Source organism: Xiphias gladius, chromosome 1 (genome assembly GCF_016859285.1).
Source record: "Xiphias gladius isolate SHS-SW01 ecotype Sanya breed wild chromosome 1, ASM1685928v1, whole genome shotgun sequence".
Taxonomy (NCBI): Eukaryota; Metazoa; Chordata; class Actinopteri; order Istiophoriformes; family Xiphiidae; genus Xiphias; species Xiphias gladius.
The window spans coordinates 29,402,110-29,422,754 of record NC_053400.1 but is presented as its reverse complement, the minus strand read 5'-3'; the positions used below and the strand labels follow the sequence as shown (position 1 = coordinate 29,422,754).

At 38.3% G+C, this 20,645-nt stretch overlaps 1 protein-coding gene across 1 annotated transcript in view; it reads left to right on the top strand.

Annotated features, from left to right (window-relative positions):
• Window positions 1–294: 294 nt before the first annotated feature.
• Window positions 295–20,645, top strand: part of luzp2 (leucine zipper protein 2) — a 203,837-nt gene continuing 183,486 nt past the window's right edge. Inside the window, exon 1 of the mRNA XM_040127445.1 lies at window positions 295–428. Within this exon, the coding sequence (XP_039983379.1) occupies window positions 295–428 (134 nt within the window). The remainder of the gene's footprint in view (window positions 429–20,645) is intronic.

Sequence of the window (20,645 nt, the reverse complement as noted above, 5' to 3'; positions counted from 1 at the left end):
AGCCCGCGTTACTTCCCGCGTTACTTCCCGCGTTACTTCCCGTCGGTGGCCGCGTCGCCGACAAAATCCGTCCCCCCTAAAACCGTACTCGCCCCGCCCCTTTCCCGCTGCGTCACAGCGCGTTTGGAGAAAGCTCGTGGGAAAAACACCTGTTGCGCGCGGAGCGTTTCCGAAAAAAAAAAAAAAAGCTAATCAGGTAAGCCTCGGGACGATTTGTGGCTCGCTCGCGGAACTGCCCCCGACGGACTAATAATGTTATATAACAACAATAATGATATTGATAACAATAATATAATGATATACTACTTTTTCTGTGTGGGCCTCAAAGACCCCTTCAAGACGGAATTGAAGTCTTGGACCACAGTGACTTTTCCCAGGGAATTCCCTCTGTGCCGAGATGTCAGGAGTCCTTGCTTCACCACAGCAAGGTAGGCAGGCTACTTGGTGCTTTTTGCTAACATATGCTGTGTGTTGTGAGTGGATGTCTGTGGCTGTGTGTTCAGTTACTGAGGCGAATTAATGTTTTGACTTGGAATTCCTTTAGTTTTTTTTTTTTTTTTTTGTGGTTTGGCAATTGTTTATTCACGTTGTGGTAAAATATGAAAATTCATGTTTGAGTGTTATCAGCTGAACAAGTTTCTCCTCATGTTATGTTTTTTTTTTTGGGGGGGGGGTTTATGATTAGCTCACTGCAAACTTGGGTCTCTTTAAAACGTAAAATTGCACCGTAAATTGGCCTCAGGGGGAGATTAACAAAATTATTTCTCTGTAACAGTGTAATACTCGGGCTGGAGAGTAATTCACGTTATCTCCACAAACCTTATATTCAGCTACACATTAGAGAAATATTTCAACTCACAGCAATGCATTTTTGTGACAGCCTGCTTTACTGTTCCTCTTATCGTAATTACATCTATACTGCTGAGCTCCTGTTCTTACACTGCTGCTTCGCTCGGCCGCACTCTGTCAACCTGAAGCCTACAGTATATCCATGTACCGATGGTCATCTGCTGCACATCAACACCTCATAACATTTCATATGAAGATGCTGTCTGCTCTGTGATTTTTATTTTTATTTTTTTGATAAGACTGGGTGAAAAATTATCCGCTGCAGAGTGTGGTGTGTTTTATCCTGCTGCTGCTGCTGCTGCTGAGGCATATGAGGTGGATTCCAGGCCTTAGATTGATCCATCTCACTTTAATAGCTAATACGATGATTGGACGGGGTATGTTTATTATCGTCACTACCCAGTTTTCTGCTGTGCCGAGCTTGGAATTTGCTTCTGGGTAGCGACAGTGTCTGACTATATGCCAAATATCAAGTCTACTTATTTTTGTGCTCACAGAACAAAGTGTCCTGTGAGTTGGCTGACTGAGCTAATGCAAAGTTATGGCCATGGAGTTTTCCCTGGAATAGTGGTAAGTGGGGGCTGTGAATGTTGAACTGCATTAAAACTTAAAAATGATTTCCAGTCACACTCGAAATTACTGCAATCAGTATTCAGGAAAAATAGTGTTTAGACGATGAATAAAGGGGTGGTAATATTTTTACCAGCACCAAATGCTCAAAATATTTCCAGAGAGAGACTTATTAATCAAGGACAGAGAGTGACTCAAACTTTTACTGGACTCACAGATGGGCCCGTTACGTGAATAACGGGATATGCAATGGTCTGTTTCTTGTAAATTTGGCCTTTTTAAAAAAACAGCATTTCTCTAACTCTTTGTCAGATCGTTATCCCGCCTTGAAAGGAGGGCTTTGGAGCGTTGGAAGTCCGTTGGAGCGTTGTTTTCTCCAGCCGCTCTTGAGTGGGCTGAATGTCTGTCTGGTTGAGTGTCTGCCTTGTACAATGACCTGCAGCCGTGTATGTAAATGTCTTGAGAGGTTTCAGTGAAACAAAGTGATCAAGTGGCAATTGATTACTGCAGAAATTGCGCAAATTAAAATTTCATGCAAACACTCGTTTAACAAAAAAAGTAAATAGTTGAAGGCATTGCATAATAAAGTGTCCCACTGTCAGTGAATTGCACTCTGATTGATTTAGGCTGCATTGCTAGGGGGTGTAACACATTATGTTCTGTTACTGGAGCAACTCCTACATTTCATGCATATTTTATGTAATTCACTACAAAATGTAATGAAAATGTAATAAAATTAGTTCTATTGTAACATTACATACCACCAACAGCCCAGAAATGAAGAATGTCATACATAAAAGAAACTTTTAGAGTTGGAAGAATACTTAAGCGGCACACACATCCGTAAGCCTGAACATATTTTTAAAAGACTGAAGAAACTCATAATTCTGAATTAGCCCTTAAATTGTCTGTGTTGGGATGAAAAGAAATGTATACATTTACAATGGTTATAGCCGACAAAAATGCCCTTATTTTTTTAAACAACAAAGAAAAATGTCAGCATTGTTTTTTTTTGATTCCCTAACAGCATTCAATAACCTAGCTTTTTATATCTGACACACATTAATATAAGTATGAATAAACTAAATTGAATCATGCTTTTGGGAAAAGAGCAATATCTCTTGCCTCTCATTAAAAATGACCATGGCAATTCATTCACTACAGACACTAATCTGACAACCTTAGGCTGTGTTGTGCTCTGCCACTGCTAAATCCGATGTGACAACGTCATGACTGTACCTACATCCGAGGATTTCACTGCACACTTGAGGATGGGCTCCTGCTAGCCCGAGTTGACCTCAGTTTTCCGAGTGCCATGAAACGAGCTGTGAAGATGATATAACGTATGAAATGAAAACCCGAGCGGGGCAGTGACAGGGGCAGGGACAGGGACAGGGACAGGACTGTAGAAACCAAAGGAACTTCCCTCTGCCTGACAGCCAGGCAGTGGCATAATCTGGCTTGATATATAGTACAGCCTACCTTATTCATGCTCATGCTGCCAAGTCCCTATATTTTCAGCTGAAAATCATGAAACCACAGTAATTTAAATAACACTGTTGTGCTTCCCGAGTGCAGAGTGCTGTTACCGGGAGATTGTAAATTAACATTTAATTGAATCGTGGAGGTGATACCTTGTCTAAATTATTAATTTTATCAGGAAGAAGCTGGGTGAAATATTTTTTGTGAAAATGACTTTGTGTAGACTCATATTGAACTTAAATCAAAACAAGAAAACTTTTAATATTAAAACGCCCCTGTTTTCAACACTGTAAATTTTCCCCAACTAACAGGGACTGCTAGGTCTTGTTTACTGAACGTATAAATATTAATATATCAATTCACGGACAGACGTTTTTTGGTCTTTTAGGAATATTCTGATGTGATTGCGATATGACAGTAACGCTGGACCAAAGTCCTTTTTAGACGGGATATGTGTCATACAACCGCCATCTTTGGTGTTACGGACTTTTCTACTCAGGATTCTTTAAGTGGTTTGTCTCCTCTCTTTATAACATAACGTCTCTGGCAGGGACGGTGAAAAGGAGCTGAAAGAATTGGTTGGTTGATTGATTAGTCAATCAAAAGAAAAAAAGTAGGCAACTATTTGGGTAACCGATCAAGTGTTTAAGTAATTCTTTAAGCAAAAATGCCAATTATACCCTAGTTCCAAAATCTCATTTATAAGGATTAGCCACTAGATGTTTAGAGGTTTAGTAACAGGACAAAACAGGATATGAAGATGTCACTTTGGGCTTTATGAAATTGTAATGGGCATTTTTCTGTATTCGTCTTTTTATTGACCAAACGATTAACTGAAAATAATCAGCAGATTAATCATGATGAAAATGATCGTTAGTTGCAGTCCTAAAGGGACGAACTGTGTACATTAAGATCGTTTTGAAAGGATCGACGTAAGGCTGTTTTGATACAGATGCTGTATGTCCCCCAAGACTGACTGTGAATTGACAGCAGGCTGAGATATTTCAATTATATCTACATTCTTTAAAACTGTTTGCATTGTATAAATTAGCAGCTATTCTTTCAGCTGATTAGACTTAAAATCCCAAAAGAACCAGCAGTGTGTGAGTGCAGCTCATAGAAATAATTCCATGTTAATGGTGAGATATTGCTTTAACATCAGTCCACATCATTGTTTCTCTCTCCCCGTCTCCTGTATGTGTGTATGACTCATCTGCGTATTGTGCAGTCAAGTGTAACATCTTACACTGTAGCCCTGCTCCCTCTGACAGATTGTGATCTGCTGTTATAATGTGATGAAAAGAGCAATGCCTGGATTTCAAGTTGATGACGTATTGCAGGGCTTACACAGTGGCTGTTCAGCATTTTCCCTGGAGTGATTTCTCTTTTATCTCTGCAGAAACAGGACATTTTCATTAGGGCTATTTTCTATACAGTTGTTTTCTATTGTGTTTCTATTATTTAAATCAATATTTGAATCCTGCGTTTTTAAAAAAATTATTATTTATATGTGCATTACCACAAAAATCCCAAGTAGCCCTTGAGATAAGAAATATTAATCCAACGTTATTCATTACGCATCAACATGAACTATTATTTAGTCTCAGACAAGGACATTTAATCTTACCGATAGTATTTTTTGTCAGTCACAACTCAGTCCACAGCTCAGTGTCAGTAAGATGTTGGAAGAGTCAAGCGTCTGGAATAACTTCCAAATTTGTGAAAACCCAAAAAGTTGAGTGCCAGAGATGCTTAAAGAAACTGGCATATCACAAATCAACTGCCAGACTTTTTTTTTTTTTTTTTTTCTGTTATCGCTGATGTTAGCGCGACATCGGTGAAGTCTGATTTTTTTTTTTCGACCTCGTCTCTCCGGCTCCTCTTCACACCACAGCAAATGAGTGACAGGAAAGATACGTGGGACTGTAAGGGAGAGGTATTATGACCTGATGGTGGCACTAGAGAGAGGTCATGAGGTCAACAAACCTAATAGTGTGATCCTTTTTTTAGTGTAAATATGCCGAGCAAATGTTGTCAGTCAACCTAGCAAATGGTCAATCATGCAGTCACTTTTGTAATTTTCTCAGCTAGACAGTGTCCTTAAAGTAAAGGTCACAGTGTCACCAAATTTGATAGACTTCTTCCTCTTTGGAGTGTGAATGTGCAAAATAAATTTCATGACAGTCTCAAAACAGTGGTAATGTGGTGGACAGCCAGGTAGCAACAATCGCGCATCAGTTTTTGAAAAATGACAGATACATTGCTGTTTTTTAAAACCTATTTTGCTTTTTTATTTATTTTTTGGCTTAAAACTTTTGTCAATGAATATAGAAAAATTTTCCAGCTTTTTAGGTATATCTAATTTAAAGTAATTAGGTTTGATATCGTGCAACAACACTGCAATAAATCTTACCTTCATAAAGGTTATAATGTATAATTGATGGATGGATGGATGGATGGATACATAGAGTACTTTATTGATAATTATAATTATTAATCCCAAGGGCATTGTACTCTCCCTTGCACTGTTGCCCTGTTGCAACAGTACAACACTGCATCATCTAAGAGTCGTGCTGATTTCAGGCTCAACATTTGATCAGTTTTGAGTCTGAAGATTGTGGCCTTTGAAGATTGTATTGTGTTATACTAATAATTGTTTCTAATATTTTGTCCACCTAATCCCATGTGTGTTAATAATGCTAGAGTGACAGCAGCAATTTTATATGAATGATACAAAATAGATAAGACATTTCTTTGAGAGTAGGTTTAAATGCAGTATATTGTCAGAATAATATCTCCAGAGGACCCCATTAACCTAATGTAGATCCCCATCTCATTTACTTCTCCCTGGTAAACATAAGTTTAATGTAAAACCAATTTTCCCAGGCATGTTAATTCTTCTCTTGAATTGTCTTTTGCTGGTGAGTGTTGCTTCTTGCTCTCCTCTTTTGTTATTCTTTCTTGTGCCTTAACTCTTACTCACTGTATTTTACATCTCTAAAAGGACATTAATAAAAACATCTCAAAAATCTCGTAGTACTCTCTGTGACATCTGACCATCTGGACGCTTTTTTAGCAGACACTGTGTCGCCACTTGATTGGGTACACCTGTCTAGGACTGGTTGGGATATTGCCTCCAGGCAAGCGTGAATTCAGGGATAGATTCAACACAGGAAATTGTGGACCCTGCTGACTTGTCAGCATCAGAGTTTTTGCAGATTTGTTTGACAGATATTCATTCTGCAACAATATGTTCCCTCAATTAAAGGTTGCTCTTTTGTTATGAGATTTGGTGATTGTGCATAGCATTTAAATGAACTGAAGCCACTGTCATTTAATTGAAATCATCTTGATACGACGACTGCTTTGTGACACATTATATTATCCTGCTAAAAAGTGTCCGTTGAAGAAAACGGTAGTGTGGCCATCAAGGAATGAACGTGGTCAACAGCAACAACTCAGATGTTGCTCAAGTTGCGTTTATGGGCGTGCCGTTGAAAGACTCAGTTCTCCATTTAATCACAACACTAACAACCAGGATATTTGACTCTAGAGAAGAATCTATCTGTGCTGACTCACCTACTACCTCAAATGGAGATTGGCACATCCGTTTGTCTGCTCTTCACATATCTAGATTTTGCAGTCACTTGCTCATTGTAGCATCAGCCCAGCACGTTCCTCCGCTGCCTTAGCCTCTTTGCTTGAAGGATTAAGGAATTGTGCGTTCAAAGATGCCCACCTGTGGACCATTGTTGTCAGGAGCTGTGTTATATTTGTTTACATGATCTATGTGTGTCCAGCTTGACGTAGTCTGGCCATTCTTCTCTGCCGTCCGTCATCAGCAGGTTGTTATTGCTAACAGAGCTGCCCACTGACAGCAGGTTTTTTTTGTTGTTTTTTTTTCATTGTCGTATTCTCTGTAAAAACTAAAAAGCTTTTTTTTTAATGTAAGGAAAATCCCAAGATGATGAAGGTTTAGCGGCTAATACCAGTAGCCTATGTCTGGCACCAAAAATTAGTAACGAATTCATAGTCACTTACATCATGTGTCTCCCCTTAGCTGAACAGTAGTTGAAACTCTTGACGTGTTTGACGTTTGAATGCTGCTGAAAGTTTTTTTTTTTTTTTTGAGGAGATGGCTCCTTCTTATCTCTTAAGAAACGAACGATAAAATATTTTGCACTGAGGACCCTTCATTTCCATGTATATTCACACGCTTGTGAGTGAAGCATATAAACAAGAAACTTTGTGCCTACCTGATAATGACCGCACGATTATAACAACAAGTAGTGCGTAGATGTCAACAATGACGCAAGCAGTGCTGATCATGGATTCAGGATTATCATTCGCTGAGGGGAAACAGTCTTGCAACTTCACACGGTATCACATGGAAACCTTACCACAAACACAGTTATTTGAAAGGAATACGCAAGGAAACACATATCTGTGAAATAAACAACATTTGGAGCATCCATTCTTGACACACAGATATTACGTATCTTACATGCACTAATTATTTTCTTTTTCCTGGAGGCGGGCCTCACTATTTGCAAGGGCCACCATGTCGCATGAAAGCTGTCAATCTCAAAGAACACTTACAGATTCCCTGACAGAAATATTAAGGTTACATATTATTTTGATAGTACTCCACTAAAGAAATCTAATAAAAACAAAAGTTATTTTATTGTTGAAAATGTCATTGCATTTAAGTAAATTAACAATTAAAAATTAAACTAATTAAGATTATACTTTTAGGTTCAATTAAAGTGTATTTTCCTAAATCTTGAGGCACCTCATATGTAAGGTAGACAGACATTTCCCCTGCTCATTACTGTGCACAAGTGTGAACTTCGGCCACGGACGCCAAAAAGAAAAAAAGTTTTGGTTCGTGTGGCCTTCACCTCTGCTGCTACAGCTCCATCCTAGGGGACGCACTGTAACATATGCATCTCTTGGTTGCTCCGAAGGACCCAACCTTGACCAGAAACACATCACAGGTCCCAATGTTAGCACCGTCGGCACACAGCGAAGGGACATGTTGGCTTAGCAACTAGCAGTGGCAAATAGTATCCGAGTAGGGCTGCAATTAACGGTTATTTTCATTATCGATTTAATGTTCTGTCTCATTTTCTCAATCGATTGCTTTGTCTACAAAGAATTATATATGATTTAATTTAAAAAAAAAATGTTTTAATGTAACAAAAAACAGTGAAAAATACCCATCACAGTTTCTTAAAGTCGAAGGTGACCGAAGGTCCAAAAACAGATATTAAGTTTACTATCACATGACAAGACGAAGCAGCTGAAACAGTTGAGAAGTTGGAACTCTTGAATTTGGCATTTTGCTTGAAAGGTTACTTAAATTATTCATCAATTATCAAAATAGTTGCTGATTAGTTTTCTGTGGCTCTACTAATCAATTAATCGAATAATTGTTGCAGCTCTACATCTAAGCACTAACATACAGTACGAGCAATGTCATGACACATAAGTTAAGATATTTGTGTCCTGAGAAGATCAGAAATCTTTGCTAGTTGGTGCACTTGGAATCTCTTTCTCAAAAGTGTAGCTTCATTCAGTTAACGAATCCATTTTAGTATTATTTTGTTGTAATTTTGTGCTTGAATAAAAGTTCACCTAATGAATTAAATATTATACCTTAAGAGGGTTTGAAAGCAGGGGAATCTCATTAGTCCTCATTAGATGTAATTATTATAAGTGCATAGTAATACACTCAGAACATTAACAGTGCCCTGTATGATAAAATGTTTGATTTTTCCAATGAGATCGACCTTTAGTATCAGTAATAATGAGCAGTGAGGTATTCATTTAATTCAGCAGAGGGAAGATAACCCCTTGCTTAAGCTTTTTACTGTTAAGACATCCTGTTAATGATAAAATGTAATGAAAATGGCAGCACCTTATATATATAATGAGCACTTTCTTCAGTAGTCATTTTAAATGTATTCAGTGACCTCATGCATGTTACACCTTACATGTGCTCCTAGTTCAAAGACTCATCACAAGAAGCACAGCCATGCCACTGGTCCTTACATCGTATGCATCCTCTTGCCCTGAGCTCTCCTTCAGAAAGATTTAGCACATATGCAGACAGTATTCAAATGTGTCAATATCTCACTTAAGACATCATATATAAGCAATCTTTATTTTTATAATAGCAGTATATGAAATGACAATGTGAAAACAATGTGGAAGGTGTAACTCGTAGTGATGAACTGACAGAGAATTATCATTCCAGTCTGCAGCTCCCTTTGGCTTTATGGAGCTGTCCAGCCTGTAACTTCATTGTTCTGAGACACTCTTACCACTCCGATAGCACTGTTTAAGCAGGCAGCTGAAAATGCTATAAAAACCTGCAGTCAATTACCTGCCCAGCACCATAAAAACAGACAGAGCTGGTAAACACAGTGTAGCATTTAGTAGCTAAAGAGCCAGATATTTCCCCCGGGAGTTGGTAGGGATCAAAAGCAGAGCTACAAGAGAGTGAATATTAGACTTGCATTAATTCGGTGGACACAAACAGGACTTCGCATGAATGCCGATTTTGTGATGCAACTACTGGATGTGTATATAAACAACTGTTTGCTAGCAGGTTTGGCTCATCAACTTAAAAAAGGTGATACTAATGTTGTCTATGACAATGTTTTGTTCACATCTTGTTTCCACTGCCCCGAGGTGGCCAAACAAACAAAGTTATTGAAGATTTAAATAAAATATATGTACACACAGTGACATCACCACAAAAGCCTGTACGTAACAAACCATAAATGTAGCAGGTACATTTGAATGGTTTAGGGAAAGGCAAGTTTATTTGCATAGCACCCTTCAACAACAAGGCAATTCAGAGAGCTATGCATTAGACATAAAAGGGAGCTGAGACAAGATATAAAAGAGACAAAAATCAATAAAAAAGACATATAAACAGGTTATCAAAAGAGTAACATTTAGCTGAATTTTGAAAAATTTGAAGTACGTCATGACCCAGATAGCATGAAAAGAAACTGTGCTCCATCGTCAGTGATCAGCCCAGCTTTGTCTTGACAGAGTACTCCCTCACTGTAAAAGAAATGTTTGAATTTCTGCTTTTCATCCATTCTGTGTCTATACCCAGCACCCAAAATGTAAATTTAAAAAAAAAAAAAGGGGGGATGAATCTCGGTGTCCCGTAGCTGGATGGTTGGGACACATACCATATTGCCAGCAACGTCCCCAGTTCAACTCTGGCTGGGGACCTTTGTTGCTCGTCTGACTTACAGCTCCCTTCTGAGTGTTTTACAACATGTTTTCTTTTCATAGTTGGCCCATAATGATTACAGTAACATTTTACACACCCATTTAATTGCTGAAATGCAAGGATTCTGTGAGTTAAGTCCCACACTTCACACGATTTTGGAGGACATTTATGTCAGACATTTCTAGTATGTTGCAAGAAGTGATTTCAGGGTAAAACTGGGAATTTGCTCAAAGCCTTAGTAGTTTATTTGTGTGACTAGTCATGTCGGTTTTTCAGTTGCAGGTTTTTTTTTTGTTTTGTTTTTTTTTAAGCTGTGTCAATCCCAGATTTTAACAATGATATTGATTAGTAAAATTACATGTTTGTTGGAATGTAGGAACCTGCTTGTGGGAATGATGGCCAAAATTATGAAACTTTGTCCCGGGACACAAAAAAACATATGTATTTTCCTGCAAGTGCATTGCACTTGACCGAAAAGATAAGATAGAATAAGATAAAGATAGAATATGGGATTGGCAAAATATTCTGAGAGCACATGAGCTCACATGGATGCTTTGAGAAAACTTCTGAAATTGGAAAGCTGGCTATCTTTCATGAAAGCATTGGGGATTATTATATCTTTGCCGAACCAGAGTCACGTTTGCAGATCATGCGCGTGTCTGTATGGAGAGAGAAATGTTTGGAGATAAATATCCCGTGTGTATTGTTAGCACCTATGTTACCCTAGGTGCTAACAATACACACAGTCTATTTCAATGAAAAAAGAAACTGAAGTTTGAACCTGAGTTATTACTCGGAAAAAGTCTGTCAGTCATCACTAAATAATATACTGCACAGTCTTGTTGAAGTTATTGTGGTTATAGTGCTGAATAAATCCTTCGTATACATTGTCTGCGAGTTTAGAGTTTAGAAGCATGAGTGCAGATTTATCATTTTGAGCCTTTGCTCACAGTGGTATTTCTTGCTGGCAGTTACAGCTTTCTAAAGCAGCCGGGCATCATCTAGAAATCTGGAGGTTAGGGATAGACCATTAATTCAATGAATTTGGTTAATTAGCCTACTGTCTCATGCCAAACCCTTAATAAAATACCCAGGGACGTAGTCAGAGGTTGCAGATAACTTTTCAATGCAGACTTGCCCTATTTAAAAGCAGGATTTGATTTTTTTTGAAAAGCAGCGTAGTGCGCTGTTGCTGAGGTTGTTTCATTTAGAGTAGGATCTGTTTTTAAGGCAGATTGACAAATGTTCTCACTCAAAAAAAAAGGCTGTAAAAGCTGTTATACCAAGGTGATTCCATATTCAATACAATCTGTTCTTAAACTAGGACACACCTGGTGAAAATCTGGGGGGTTCGATTCTTGATGCATCCTACAGTGCATTCAGAAAGTATTCAGTGTTTTACATTTTGTTTTATGGCAGTCTTATGCTAAAATCGTTTAAATTCATTTTTCCAAAATCAATCTACACACAATACCCCCATAATGAAAAAGTTATTTAAAAAGGAAAAACAGACATATCACATTGACGTAAGTATTCCTACCCTTTCCTATGACACTTGAAATTTAACTCAGGTGCCTCCCATTTTATCATCTTTGAGATGTTTCTAAACCTGGATTGGAGTCCACCTGTGGTAAATTCTATTGATTAGACATCATTGGGAAAGACACACGCTTGTTTATGTGAGGTCTCACAGCTGACAAAGCATATCACAACAAAAACCAAGCTATGAGGTCAAAGGAACTGCTTGCAGAGCTCAGACACAGGAATGTGTCGAGGCGCATATCGGGGGAGGGCTCCAAAAAGATTTCTGCTGCATTGAAGGTTGCCAAGAGCAGAGCGGCCTCCACAATTCTTCAATGGAAGAAGTTTGGAACAACCAGGACTCTTCTTAGAGCTGGCCGCCTGACCAAGCTGAGCAATCAGGGGAGGAGGGCCTTGGTAAGAGAGGTGACCAAGAACCCGATGGTCACTCCAGCTGGGCTCCAGAGAGACAGAGAGAAACTTCCATAAGGTCAACCATCACTGCAGCACTCCACTGATCTGGGCTTTGTGGCAGAGTGGCCAGATGGGAGCCTCTCCTCAGTGAAAGATGCATGAAAGCCTGCTTGGAGTTTTCAAAAAAGCACCTAAGGGACTCTCAGACTGTGAGAAACAAGATTCTCTGGTCTGATGAAACCAAGATATAACTGTTTGGCCTCAATTCTAAGCATCCAGGCACCTCTCATCCACTGCCCAATACCATCCCAAAGGTGAAGCATGGTTGTGACATCATATGTGGGTGTGTATTTCATTGGCAGAGACAGGGAAATTGGCCAGGTTTGAGGGAAAGCTGAACGGAGCAATGAACAGAGATATCCTTAATGAAAACCTGGTCCAGAACGCTCAGGAATACAGAAGGAAAGGCCGAAGGTTCAATTTCCAACAGGACAATGACCCTAAGCACAGAGCCAACACAATGCAGGACGGGCTCAAGGACAACTCTATGAATCTCCTTGAATGGGCCATCCAGAGCCCTGACTTGAGCCCACTCAAACAAGTACCCATTCAACCTGACAGAGCTTGAGAGGATCTGCAGAGAAGAATGGCAGAAAATCCCCAAATCCAGGTGTGCAAAATTTGTCATGTAGTACCCAAGACGACTTGAGGCTATAATTGCTGCCAAAGGTGCTTCAACTAAGTACTGAGTAAAGGCTGTGAATAATTATGTCAATGTGATATTTCAGTTTTTCCTTTTTAATAAAATTGCAGAATTTTCTAAAATTCTGTTTGTGCTTTGTCATTATGTGATATTGAGTGTAGATTGATGAGGGGAAAAATTAATTTAAATGATATCAGCATAAGGCTGAAACAGAAGCAAATGTGAAAAAAGTTACATTCTGAATGCACTGTATCTTACTACAAACCTTGATCCAGGGTAAGTACCTGCCTATGCAAACTGAATTTAGTTAGTGTTACATTTCCTGTCGATTTAGTGCCTTGTATCACATCCTGCTTTTGTGCGTGTCTGAATATGTTTTTTTTTGTGTTGGTGGAGAGATGTTTGAAAAACAGAGCACTTAACCTTGAAAACACTGGCTGGTAACCTGACATGAAGAGTGTTTTAATGGAAAAAAAAAAAAAAAAAATCAGCTAGAATTTAGTCCAACGTATGCTTACTAATGTGAAATGCTGTAAGATAAGGACAAAATTTACAAGAAACTCCACTTACCAAGCTTCAGTGACATACTAGATTTTGAACTGTTATGTCTTACTCAAGACGCAAACAGCATAGCTGAATGTGGTGGCATCTAATGGCACAGCATAAGTGCCATTACATGCAGTTCCTCTAATGATCGCTAGGTGAGGCTTAAAAAAAATATAGATCACATTAAAGAGAATTGGGGGGGGGGAATACTACCAAAAGGTAGTATTTCTGTTTACTTGCTTTGAAGTGTCATAGTGGAGATTTTCAAAACTATTGATACATTAAGAGGGTATTAAAATATAAGTATTTTGATATTTGATATTTTTCTTACAACAAATCCCATGAAAAGACCAAAACCAAAGATGACTTGATTTTGCTAACAAGTATTGTCTATGTAGCAAAAGTCTGTTAAAGCTTACTTATCTGTGGCATAAAGCTCCGTTGCCTTCCAAAAACTACAAAAAAACACATCAGTTAATCTCAATTACACCGTTCTGCTTGTAAATACTTAGCAGTGCAACAAATGTGTATTAACCTGTGCCTGAAAATAGTCCCCAACAAATGCAGTGTTTACTCATTGATTAATGTATACTAAAAACAACAGTGCCCAGCTGTTTTAGTAAATTATGTAGCCTTTTTTAAAAAGAATTTAATGTTTTTATGTTTTTAAGGAAATGTAACTGCTACTGGATTACGTTTTCTATTAATCTAATAAGTAAATGTTCATTTTTGTATTTGGCAAATCACCAAATATGTTGTTAATGAACGTATCAGTAAAATGTTCACAGACCATGTGTTTGTTTCCTGTCAAAATATCTGATCTTGCAGCACGATATCCACTTGTAGTGACTACAGCATTATTAAGTCCCAACACTTGGTTAAGGTTAGGGAAAGATCAAAGTCTGGTTTAATACAGCAAAAGTCCACAGTGACTTTAGACACACATTTATATACATTTAACCAAAACCAAGAGCTTTACCTAAACTTAATCAAACTGCTTTTGTTGAGTAAATGTTACCAAAGATGGTGGATGTGAATCCCAGTCTTTGGTGTGACAGTTGTGTGCTTTGTGCACTCACCATCCACCCATCCATCTCCTTGCGACTGATTAAATGTAGTGCTTCATTTATTTATTTATTAATTAAACAAAGAAAGAAAGAAAAACAACACAAAACAAACAAAAACAAATGTTGCCTTTGAAAATAGACCAGACAAACCAGACACGGGTGATTACATAACCTCCTTGGCGGAGATAATAACTACTTATAATGCTCATTATTAAGGAGTGACTTTCGGATCAAGTCAAGATATATATTTGTTGGTGATTAACTGTCAGTGCACCAAAGCAGAAGTGATTTAGCCCAGTACCTGAGATTCTTAGTGAAGCAAATTTTGAGACACCCTATCAACAAACCTATCATACCTTCATATTTTCTTGCTTTTTAACCACAGTCTAACACTGCATTCCTGAAGTCTGTGATATTTTTGTCAAACCCCTTGAATTAAAGCTGAAAGTCTACATTTCAGTCACATCCTGATGGCTTGGATACAAATCCATTGTGGTGGTGTACAGAGGTAAAATTACAAAAATTGTGTCTCCGTCCACATACTTATGTACTTAATGGTATATACTCTGTGCGTGCAGGTCTGAATCCTTTGAGATCTCTAGACACACACACACACACACACACACACACACACACACACACACACACATACAAAATACAGCCATGAATGTTGTGGCTGATTGGTGTGTGTGTGTGAGCAAAGAAGCCACACTCAAAGGATCTGCACTGATGTATGTAACTGATTTGAAATGCATTATTTCTCACTTTTTATGTATTTTATCATTTCTTATCATTCTCAATTATGAGGCCTGTTCGAGGGAAAGTTAGTTCCATTTTAAATCCTTTGCTCCCTCTTGGACCCTGCTCTGCTGCTCTGAAATTCACCAGTCACATTACAAATTGTGCTACACATTACCATGTGCCAAGGCGAAGTGAAGGATGACATGTTGAAACAGCATAGGTGGGTCTGATGGAGAAGAGAAATGTTAGAGATGAGCAAACCTGAAAAACCTAGTAACACCATTTTATTCCTTTTGGCAGATCTATATTTGTATAACCCCATAATCTTGGTATCCATGTGTGAAGGCGCTAGCTGACTGGCTGAGTTTAACAGGCTTCACAGCAGGCGTATTGGGTGTGGGTCAGATGCCTGCAGGCTGCTAATGATTAATGAATTCCATCACTGTCATTCTGGGACTATGGTCACATAGACAGAAGCTGTCAGACTCGGTCTGCTCATATCACTGCAGAATTAACTGAAAATATTCTCTGAAGGTTCCATGCAGGAAGAAATTACAAAGCAAAGAAAAAATACTGGATTGTTCTTAAATTGAAGAACAACACTCAAATATGTAAATATGTATTCCGAAGTTTGTATGAAAGTAGTAGGAGGCTTCAGGAGTCTAAGTTATCCAAATCAAGTGGGGATCTTTGAAATTTCTTTTAGTACAAAATCCCCTAGTGCTGAGCTCCACTGTTCTGAAGCTCACCATTGCCTGGGGAAACAGAGGGAATTTCATACTAAAACGAAGGTAATTTTGGTAGACACCCTCTGGATTTGACTAACTTAGACTGCTAAAGCCATTAACTTCAGATAAATGAAGCCTGTGGAGTTTCCCTCCAACTCTTGCCTTGGAAGCTCAATAGGAAGGAATTTATGGATAGTATGAACAAGAGGAATAATTACTGCAAGTATACAAAGTGCAGTGTAATTATGGTGCCATTAAGTGCAATTACAAAACATTTACTGTCAACTCCTAACAGGCTCAACCAGAATCTTGAACTGAGTACAAAATGTCTATGAAAGACACTCCATCTGTCAACCCCTGGCAAGCAAACTTGTCAGGTAGTGGTTAAAACACAATATCATTGTAAACAATTGGATATAAGGTACCCTACAATAGGTCTATAACTGATTGTTCATTCTAGTACTTCTTGTCAAATATAAGAATTATCATCTTAAGAAAACTAAACAAAGGCAGGTTTTGCCCTTGTGCCTTTCTGATTTGCCATAACTATCACTATTTGATGAAAGAAAACTGAACAGCACTGTAAACACATTCTTAAATAGATAACAATGCATTATTAGTTCAGTCTCATGGAGCCACCACTGAGGGATTTTAAACTGTATTTGAAAATCTGCAAAACTGTAAAATATCAGTGCCCTACAGAAATGTCAGACACAGTCATAAGGCCACCATTCTGCTGTAGTTGAATGTTAATTAGCTGATGATGTGCATGTGTTTTGTTCTATCCTTGTTTGGGGGATTTTCGCCCATTCTTCCTTGCAAAAGGCTTCTAGTTCTGTGAGATTTTTGAGCCGTCTTGCCTGCACTGCTCTTCTGAGGTCTATCCACAGATTTTTGATGATGTTGAGGTCGGGAGACTGTGAGAGCCATTGCAAAACTTTCAGCTTGTGCCTCTTCAGGTAGTCCACTGTGGACTTTGAGGTGCATTTGGGATCATTATCCTGTTTTACAAGCCATCCTCTTTTCATCTTCAGCTTTTATACAATTGGTGTGATATTTGCTCCCAGAATTTGCTGGTATTTAATTGAATCCATTCTTCCATCTACCAGTGAAATGCTCTCCGTGCTACTGGCTGCAACACAAGCCCAAAGCATGATCAGCCACCCCCATGCTTACCAGTTGGAGAGGTGTTCTTTTCATTAAATTCTTTGCTCAATGCACCCAAAAAGTTATGTTTTAACTTCATCAGTCCACAGGACTGGTTTACAAAATGCATCAGCCTTGTTTAGATTTTCCTTTGCAAACTTCTAACGCTGAATTTTGTGGTGAGGACGCAAGAAAGGTTTTCTTCTGATGCCTCTTCATGAAGGTCATATTTGTGCAGGTGTCACTACAAAGTAGAACAGTTCACCACCACTCCAGAGTCTGCTAAATCTTCCTGAAGGTCGTTCTAGCAATCCTACGAGCAGTTCTCTCTGAAAGTTTTCTTGGTCTTCCAGACACCAACTTGACCTCCACCATTTCTGTTAACTGCCATTTCTTAATTACATTATGAACAGAGGAAATGGCTACCTGAAAACGCTTTACTATCTTGCTTAAAATATTGAAAAGAATGTTTCACCTTTTATTTTTATGCCTTTTGGAGATCAGTTCATCTTCTATTCACAGTAACAGAAATTTTGACCTGACTTGCCCAGACTTTTTAATGCTTCTGTATTTACTGTATATATACACCATTCAGCCACAACATTAAAACTGGTAACTAGTTTTAATGTTGTGGCTAATTAGTGTATTCTTCCAATACAGCTATAAAATTAATTGAGGCACACTCATTCTTGCATCATAGAAAATCCGAGTGACAATTTATGCCTTACACAATCAGTCTGTTGGCTAGCTTTATGAGATAAATTAATTTATTGCTCTATGCCACACACACAAACCCACTTGTATGGAGCTGTCTGGTCAGTCTAACTCCAACTACTACCAGAATTTAACATAACATTTTTAAAGTACCTTAGACATGATCTATTCAAAGGAGTCAATAATCTAATCTATTTTGCACCATACCCCTAACAAAATTATATTAAGTATGGGACATGTTCTTGCCTTGAACATATTGGGAGTTGTATGCAAGTAGCTGCTGCACAGTGAGGTCAAACTCTCGGACAGAAAAATCTGAGATGTCAGAGATGTCTCTTGTTGTAGGTACCTAAAATCGATATTCCACTTTTTATGGTAAAGGTTTATTTTTTAATGTGACAGGGAGAGTATCTGCAGTGGTTTCAATGCTTATGATTATACAAACAAGGTGGGATGCTATTGTATGTGGCGTTTATCTCATTCCTGAGCAGTGCAACCATTGAATGATCTGTGTGGCGCGGAAGTGCGTGAATGCTTGCCAAAGCGGTGAGCAAAACTTTTGCCTCCCTTGTAGTCGATCCATGCGAGTCATCTGCCTATTTTTGCTAGTTGATGATTGGTTGTTAGCCAGCTAGTTTAACTGCTTATAGCACAAGTTATCCAGCTAATGACTTACACTTCTTTTGACATCTTCAGTTGTTGACAAACCGTTTTAGGTTCAACACCTTCACCGCCTTCACTGGAGTGTGTTATGGCCCAGATTTGCATCTAGCATGAGATGCAAATTGGATTTCTTATCTCACTAATGGCTAGGTGTAAATTAATATGTATTAAATCATTTATAGATCGTATCTGGATTTGAGACAAATTAAATGATAAGTAATGATCTAATAGATGAAAATATTAATCAGATGAATCAAAAGATTATGTTTTGCATGCTTGGCCTATTTCAACCTATTTTAAGGCTCAATACCAATGCAATCTTTTGAATAGATTTTAGATTGACGGTTTTGTTGACCACGCATAATAACCTCTAGCTTTGGCTCCCATCTTACCTGTCAAAGAGAAAATGCCTCCCGCTTCATTATTTACTTGAAGTACCTTTAGTTTCCTCCCCTTAGCTGTGTTATTAATCTTAATCTCCTCTGCTACAAGCTATGGTTAAAATATTTCACAATTTTCTTTAACATTAGTATAGCCCTTCTTTTTGGCCAGAGTACATCGCTAGACAAAATAGTTTCACAGCCATAAAACTGTACACCAAGGTGGTCCAAATGAATTCAGAACGTTACGACTCAAATTTTAAACAAGGGCATTGAGCAGACTGCTTTTCTTAAGATTTTCTTAAGAATACTGGCTTCTTTTTTAAAACAATAATTCACTGCTTGTCCTCAGCAAGCTCCACTTCGTGCATAATTCGGCTGCCAATAAGTTGCTCATTATTGATAAAGAATAAACAGACTTCATTCATCCATATCAGCCTCTTTTTCTCAGCTTCTCCACACAGGCTTCATTACGGAATCGATTTTAAAGTTTCAATGATTACTTGGCTCAGCAGTGCATGGCTACTTACAGCTTGTCTCTTTGAGCTGGAGCGCAGTTGTAAAAAAAGGTGTAGCATGTGACTTTTAAAATTTTGTCCTTTTAAACACTTTTACAGTCCACTAATGGAGATCCTCCAGTAGCTGTCATGTTTCCAGTGCAGCTGCAACTGAGTGTGGTGGTGGAATAAAATTTTCATCAGTCATAGTAGATGGCCAGTTTAGGTGTTAGCCAATCAGAAATAAAGAAAACAGTTTTTCTTGAACAAGTGTTCAAAAGGTCGAACTGGAAAAATTCCACAACAGTGGAAAAAGGGAGGGATTTTTCTCCATTGACGGCAGGACAAAGCTACAAAACTATTTTATGTTAGGAGGCTTTTTTCCGTATTGAAACTCATTTTCCTTTTGGTCTTCATGCTCTCTTGCTTTTACAATGGTTTTAGTTATTGGTACCTTTATTGCTCTATCCATCTAACCCAATAACCCAGATGCAACGGGTTTTGGCGAGTTCTGTGGAGCATGTCAAAAGGCCTATTATCAGAAATGTGAGGGAAGTTACCTAGCTATATGGATACAACAAAAAGAGATATGGTCACTTTTTCATCTCAAAATGAGTGTCGGAAAGCATTGTAACCTGCTCATTGATGATATAGGTAATGATAAATACACAGTGCAGTTAGTCAATGCTTTCTGTTTTGTTGATTAGCTTTATCCAAAGTTCCTTAGACTTGATGCAGTGGCATGCTTAAGCAGATGTCATAATATATAACACTGCGTCTAGGGGCAACAGTCAGGGACAGGAGGTGTGTAGCCAAAGCCTTATTTCATCCACATGGCTTTTTTTAACCTTACCAAAGTTACATAGAGAGAGGATATTTCATGCTATTACATTTTTCATTCAGAGGAGTGTGAGCTTGGTTAGTTGCTGTTACACAGCCCTTCAGAAAGAATCACTTCATGTTGCTTCTCTTTCCAGTGGCCTTTGGCAGTCAGTACAAACCTGTGCCTGAATTTTTTTTTACAGGCACTGAATTCCTGGAATAAATTTCGCAGCAGTCTTTACCATTGTAGCAGTGTTATCAAGGTTTTTTTTTTTTTTTTTAATGAAAAAAAAAACTCATCTTATGATGTACTTAGGCAGGAGTGACTGTCAAGACTTATGCCTACGCTGACATAATGTATAAATTTGGCATATAATGTCACATGATGTCATGTTTGTTACGCGTAATAAAAAAACTGAAAAATATTTACAGACCCGTCCACAAGCAAAAAAAGTTACGCTTTGATGACCTTGTGATTTTGATCAGACTGGCATGACTTTATGCCTTCAGGCTTTCAGTGTAATGTTCCATCCCCAGTGTCAAGCTG